This window comes from Morone saxatilis, unplaced genomic scaffold, assembly GCF_004916995.1.
Source record: "Morone saxatilis isolate NCDOM2014 unplaced genomic scaffold, NCSU_SB_2.0 Contig7, whole genome shotgun sequence".
Taxonomy (NCBI): domain Eukaryota; kingdom Metazoa; phylum Chordata; class Actinopteri; family Moronidae; genus Morone; species Morone saxatilis.
Genome location: NW_023340246.1, coordinates 676,464 through 683,912, shown reverse-complemented (window position 1 = coordinate 683,912; position 7,449 = coordinate 676,464). Strand labels below are relative to the sequence as shown.

Sequence of the window (7,449 nt, the reverse complement as noted above, 5' to 3'; positions counted from 1 at the left end):
GCCGTGTAGTTTGCCTGGTGGTAATCCAACCTTGTGTATAAACTAGTTTGCTTAAAGCTTAACTTCAGGGTTTGAAGCTGTGGAGTTTGTTGTTTCCTCAGTAAAGGTACCAGCCTCTGGCGTATGCTGTCTCACAACCTGAATATGGATGCCTGTATTTATATTTGGCAGCCTGGGTAATGTACAAGGTTGGGGTTGAGTTTTCAGATGACAGCGCTGTCATAGACAAAAGCTGAAGTACTTGTAAGTTGCTGCTGTGTGTCTACAGTCTTTGGCAGCTGCCACCTCCAAAAGTGGCAGCACTTCTACCTGCACTCTTACTGTAGGTGTAACATGCCAAAAGTGTTGTATCTAGTACTTTGATCTAGTAAATTGATCTAGTATGTTCTGTGCCTTTAAAATATGTTAATGTAAACAAAAGAATAAAATGTATACTTGGCATGTAAAGTTTATGTGGGGAAACCGTTAAAATTGCTGCAAAGTATCTGTTGAGCAGTATTGGGTAGTAATGTATTTCTTAGTATGCATTGATAAAAAACCTGATTGAAATATGACATATGCTTGTTTCATCTGTTAATTTGATGAAGGTTATGTAGATCTCCTCATTGCTGTGTTTTTTTATAATGCTGCTAATTTTTTATCTCTCCATGGAGCACGGGCTTCAATGGACGCTTGAGTCACATGCTTCAAGTACATCATGACGTATGTTTTCATAAGTAGGTCTGTTTTCATTGCAATTTGTCGCAATGTTACAGTTATCGATGCACCAGCTTTTTTCACTTAGTTTCGACATAGGTTTTTCACATAATGTTAGGCTACCTGTTGATAGTCAATACCCCGCTAACTGACAAACCAAAATGTTGTGTTTTCTCTTTTTCTACACGTCATGAATACAATACAATTCAATTCAAACTACTTTACTTTCAGGAACTTAATTTGTGCAGTGGACAAATAAGACAAATACAACAAAGACAACAGTCATAGCACAGCTATGGCCATGATTACATAATCATTGTGTGTAGCCATGATACATAAAATACATGCCTAGTTTGCATACAAATGAAGATAAAAAGCTAACCTGTCAGCATCGGTGGGACAGATGTGGATATGGTGTCGGCGTATAAGTACTTGGGTGTCACACTGGACAACAAACTGGACTGGTCCACTAACTCAGAGGCCATCTACAAGAAGGGCCTGAGCCGGCTTTACTTCCTGAGGAGGCTCAGGTCCTTCAATGTCTGCAAGATGTTTTATCAGTCTCTTTTGTGCGCGTGTTCTGGGCGTGCGGCATCAAGGCAAAGGACGCCAACAGACTGAAAAAACGTCATTAAGAAGCAGAGTCTGTTGTTGCTCTAAGCTTGTCACCCTGGAGGAGGTGGTGGAGGAGAGGATGCTGGCAAAACTGCTGGCAATCATGGACAATCCCTCCCACCCCCTCCACACAACACTGGACAAGCTAAAGAGCAGCTTCAGCAACAGACTCATTCATCCCCGCTGCTCTAAGGAAAGATATAGAAAATCATATCATTCCTCCCCACTGCAATAAGACTTTCTAATAATTAATAACTCTTAATCAGCTGCTATAAACATTATAATTTTCCTTCGGGGATAAATAAAGTATTTCTAATCTATCTATCTATCTATCTATCTATCTATCTATCTATCTATCTATCTATCCTATTCTATCTATCTATCTATCTATAATACTGTAAATATCATTGTGTTTATGTTACATTTAGATGGAGCATTGTTTGCCAGTTATCTAAGTAAACACACGAACACCAACCTGATTAATAATATATATATTTAATATTTAATAAAATATATATATAAAAAAATAGAAATGTCCATGTCATAATTTGACTATTGTTATTTCAGTCTGATCTGTAGACACAACATTTTTCAGAATGGAGGGTCAAAGGATAGAGGGTGTACATATGGTACAGCCCTTTTTGGCAAATTTGTGATTTGGGGCTATATGAATTTTCTTTGGACATTTTTTCCCCAGGAAACTGTATGTTTAAAACTAATAGCTTAATTTCCTATAATCAATGGCTGGATTTCCCCCGTGACCCTTCCTGTGGCCTAAAAGTTCCAAGTGTACACAAAAACTATTGAATCGAAAATAAATTAGCATTACATTTTCTGTACTCATGCAATCACGCTATCCATAAAATTAACCTCTTCCCCTCTGGTAGCACCATTATACAGTTTTCTGCATTTAAGATAACTAAAAACTGGACTGGCATTAGCATTAAATATTAATTTATTACTCAAATCTGGAGTTGGGCACCCAGTGCTCCTTGTACTTATGAGTCAAATGCAAAGAATGAATTTCCCTACAGGGACCAATAAAGGGAGCAAAGTTCAATTCAATTCAATTTTATTTGTATAGCGCCAATTCATAACAGAAGTTATCTCAGGACACTTTTCAAATAGAAGCAGGTCTAGACCAAACTCCTTATACGCATTATTTACAGAGACCCAACAAATCCCACCATGAGCAAGCACTTGGCAACGGTGGCAAGGAAAAATCTAACTTAACACATATGCAAGTCACTAGCCTTGGGGTTCAGTATCTCACTTAAGGAAATATGTGGACAGGAGGAGTCAGGGATTGAACTGCAAACCTGTTCATGCCATCCATGAACAGAGACATAACAAATGGTTGGTGCACACACTGCTAGCAGGCTACAGCTACATCTATACAGTTGGCCCATCATGTTTCAAGCCCTTAATGATGAAAAAAAACAGACTGCAAAAGTGAAGTGGCCAAATTCGTACATAACATAATGAGGCAAAAATTAGCTTCACATGAAATCACAACGCAGCTTAACAGGCCAATTGTGCCACCAAAATGACCATTAGCATACAAAATATTGTATTCATGCTCTCTCTATGTGTGGTAATTGCTCTGTCCCACAATGTGTTTGACTTCAGTGGGGAAGAAGGTGAGCAGGTTCAACATGACAACAACAGAGAGATCTGACTGGTGACAGTTGACAGCAGTCCCAGACAGCTAACAGATAAAGAGTTAAGTAAAGCTATTTGACATCTGTCTGTCTGAGAAGATGAAAGAGGATGGTTGGTATGCAGACAGCTACATTTCTCAATATAGCACTTTTTACAAAATATGACAAGTTTTACGTTGATTGCAACAATATATAACAAACCAGATGTTTATTGGCAGCATAATTCACAGTGTAGTGAAAAACAATGTTTTGACATGTGATGACAGATTCCGTTGTTATAATTTTGTTCTTTTGGCAAGCTCAATACTCAAAATGTTTCATATTTTACCTGTATGGAGGATTTATGTGCATTAAACATCCCTGATCATTAGGTGCCACAAAAGAGTTGTACTATAAAGAGATATTTTAATGATTCCACTCAAAGTGTCAGTTAGAAAATGTTATAATATATAAAGTGAATGAAGGGTTTGAAAGAAAAGCACTAAGCCTTTGAACATACAGTTTTTCTTTTCCCTTTATCACCTATCCATTCAAGGTGATGAAAAGCATACAGTCGCCCATTGTATTTTTAAACTGACTTGAAGACAGATTACACTGCTGCTCTTATCAGCCCTGAAAGCCAAAGCATTCTTGATGTCAGAGCAAGTTTGACAAATGAGTGTGAGGCGGTCTCTTACAGCCTGTTTGTCATCACGACTGTGACAAGCACTGCACAGATCTGAATGGAGGCAATCTGCTTTCCCTTTGCCTTTGTCCCTGTGATAGGGAGCGCCGCACTGTACGTTCGCACTTTCTAAATTTGCCAGTGACATATAGAGCCTGGGAAAAGTGCAAGAAAAGCTTTTTACATCCCTAAACATTTAATTCGCAGCCTTTTACAGCTTGCCACATCTGTAAATTTCCTTTGATACCATCGTTTTCACACCGCAGCCATGGTCATAAACACTTGCATGAAAAGAAAATCAATACAAAGTACAGTACCAGAAACTTACTTTACTAAAGTTACTTACAGTTATATGCATCAGAGCAAATAAGTGCAAAGAGAGGCTTTTCTTTACAAAGAGTTACGATTCTGCACCCTGTGGGAGCTATTGTGTGGGACTCAACTGTTGGTACCGCCAAAGACAGCCTCCGATCCCCGAGAGCTTCCTGTAATGGTACCACGGCCCTGAGGTGGGTCATTGAAAATGACATGCACAGATGTTCATGTGGTTCTGTTGCAGGAAACCAATATAATAGGCTGCCATCAATGAACCTGTCACACCGCGCATTCCCTACCAATTTCCCTCAGCCAGATGATGCCAGACCGCATCCCCCGGTGAACAGCGAGGGCTCCCAGAAGCTCTATTACTCTTTAAGCTTCTCTCAAGAAGACACACGAGGACTGAGAAAGAAACGTGTTTGCCATCTTGCTGGCAGAGCGTCTCTTTATAGATGTCCCATCAGCCCAGGTAATAAAAGTCCGAGCCATTAGAGGGCCAAGGGGAGAGGGAAAGGCCTGCACACAACACAGGATGGAGGGTGTGTTCAAAGGGACAGCCGAGGGTTTGAGATGGTAAGCAGCATTAATGAAAATCCCACACTGCAGCCTGGTTCTCATTTGATGGAAGGCTTTGTTTGAGGGATCAGTGGAATTCAGAAGCCTACACAGGAGCCTTTAGCAGCAACCTCTCACACTGCCATCTGCAGCATCTAGCTCCTCACATACTGTTACACTTTGTCACCAGCTCTCTCTCCTGAAGCTGACTTTCAGGTGCCACTGATTTAATTTGCTTTAGCAAATACATTTAGTAGGAAACGTAATACTGACCAGATTACATTTTCATATTAAATTTTGGAATAGAATCAAATCAAATTTATGAATAAACCACATTAAAAAACAAATCTTATTGACCAAAGTGCTATACAGACCAAAGCAGGTAGATAAAATCACAATTAAGAGAAAAAGAACAGAAAAACCCACCAACATAAACATCAGTACACACAGCTCATAGATACAGATACACAACACACAGAATTGGACAAGGATTCAGCCACATCAGGAGGATTCAAATGCTAGAGAGTAAACGTATGTTTTACTCTCTAAAAGTATGTTTTACTCTCTAAAAGTATGTTTTACTCTCTAGTGTCTCAAGGTCGAGTGTGTAACATTGAGTATTTATTGTCAGAAATGGAATAAAATGGGTGCCTGCTTAGCTCAGTCGGTAGAGCTGGCGACCCATATACGGAGTTGCTGCAGCAGCCTGGGTTTGAGTCCAACCTGCGGCCCTTTGCTGTGTGTCATCCCCTCTTTCTCTACCCCTCTTTCCTCTCATTCTTCAGCTGTCTGTATCAAATAAAGGCATGAAAAGGCCAAAAAATATAACTTTAAAAAAAAGATTTTAAAGAAATGGAATATAATACTCGGTTTTCATTAGTGTATAATCACCTGAATATAAGAATCGTTGTGTTTTGTTACCTTAGAATGAGCCTTTGATATCTACAGAGGCTGCGGGTTGCCTTTCACGGAGTCCGTCATGTTGAATTGCCATGTTCCTACAGTAGACCAGAACAGACAAACAAAAGACTGGCTCTAGATAATAAAAATAAAGTGACAAACCTGTCTGCTTTACTTCTTGCTAATGTTTCTTCTTCTCCTTTTTTATTTGTATGAATGGTTATGATGACTATGCAAATGAGCTGCAAGGTTGACAAAATAATCTTAACTCAAGGTTAAGTGGAGCTCTCAACCACATCTCACAGTCCTTATTGGTGTATATGGAGTCTGCAATATGATATACCAACACATATACCACAGTATTTGTATATTCATCATTTCCATGCCTAAAAAGTAAAAAAGGAGAAGAAGAAACATGAGCAAGAATAGGAGTAGACAGGTTGTGAGAAAATCAAGACGAATGGTAGAATTATTACCCATCATCCTATTGTAGTTGTGCTTGCAGTTTTTCTGTGCAATGAGGGATTATTACCAACATTTGCACTCACTTTCACTTTTTTTCTTCAAATGAATTGGTTTAGATGATCTGGCTTAACTGTTGTCCAAAGGATGATTTCTTGATACATGGCATTGGCACCATTGGAAAAAATGCAGGTTTAAAACACTTGCCGCATTGGCTTCACTTCACAGACCCAGAAGCTCTGTGCACTACTGCCAATGGATACCCACTTACCTGGTTTAAGAAAGTTAAACTTCATGGATTGGAAAAAAACAACAAGAGAAAATTAGTAGTAGATAAACATATCAGGCTGCAAATGTATAAGAGCAATAAGTATTATGCATTAATTCTAATTGTCATTACAGTAATCATGTTATGGTACGCAATGAACGTACGCAATAAATCAGATCAGATTTTCCTTAGATGTCACTGATAAGCTGCCATATGTCATTACTAAACAAATGTAAACTGGTGTTATACACTTCAAAGAGCAGATAGTAATGTGAGCTTACATTAGAATGACAGTGTCTACACTTGACACTAATGGGATATAATTGCTGTTTCATAACAAAGACTTTCTTAGCTACATTTTATTTAGAGGAGAACTTTGAGATGATTGCTCAGAGCAAGTTTCCACCTTTGTTAGTTTTTAGTCTTTATTTTAATTCTTTTAGAAGAGGCATCCTTTTTTCTTACATTACACAATGGCTGCTGTCTGGAATTAAGTGATTCCCAGAACAAGTCCAGACCCTCACAGGCGCCACAAGTACTTAAAGGCAATTGAAAAGGCGTAAGAGATAGGTTGAATCAATAGCCCGCTTTTTCACTTCCCTGTCAACTCCCATTGTTGATATCTCCAGAATGCACACAAAAGGCTGGCAGGCTGTGGCATAAAAATAGCGGGCACCCTGTATGGGCGAATGAAGCATCCTGGGAATAATTGAGAGAAGTGGCAGTGGAAGTGACGCGAGGATTAAGCGATTAACGGCCTGTAGTAGGAAGCCCAGAGCTCTGGCTTAAATAAGATAGATGCCTGCTGGATACAGTGAATTATACACTCGGTGGTGTATTGTTCAGGTTTCCAGCTCGCCTGTTCAAACTCAAGTAAGGCTTTCTTTACTTAAAACAGCAGTGTGGGCATCTGGGATGAGGGTGATGGTGAGGCATAGAGAGACTGAGCAGCTGATGCAATCCCTTTCCTGCTTCTGCCCTGAATGCTGCATACACACTTTGACCTGAATCAATGGAATTTTAAAACCAGACTGTTTCTTGACTGGGTTTCCCTAGTGTGTGTGTGTATGTGTGTGTGTGTTTGGCTGTGTGTATGCATGTGTGTGATTAAGTGGGAAATGGTAGTCATTGCTGCAGGGGCGCAGAATGAATCTATAATCCATGGGAGAGTTTTGGTTCAAGAGTGCATTTTTTAATAGAATCTTAAAAAATGTCTACACTGCACTGACTCTGAAAACACCATGATATCATTTTGTCATCAGTTGCTTTTCTTATTCAAAATATGGACATGGTAAATGGACCTGTATTTG

At 39.3% G+C, this 7,449-nt stretch overlaps 1 protein-coding gene across 1 annotated transcript in view; it reads left to right on the top strand.

Annotated features, from left to right (window-relative positions):
* The first annotated feature begins 1,107 nt into the window (after positions 1-1,107).
* The window catches only part of LOC118340909 (complement C3-like), a 94,134-nt gene continuing 87,792 nt past the window's right edge, over positions 1,108-7,449 (top strand). Inside the window, exon 1 of the mRNA XM_035679072.1 lies at positions 1,108-1,226. Coding sequence (XP_035534965.1) covers positions 1,108-1,226 — 119 coding nt within the window. The remainder of the gene's footprint in view (positions 1,227-7,449) is intronic.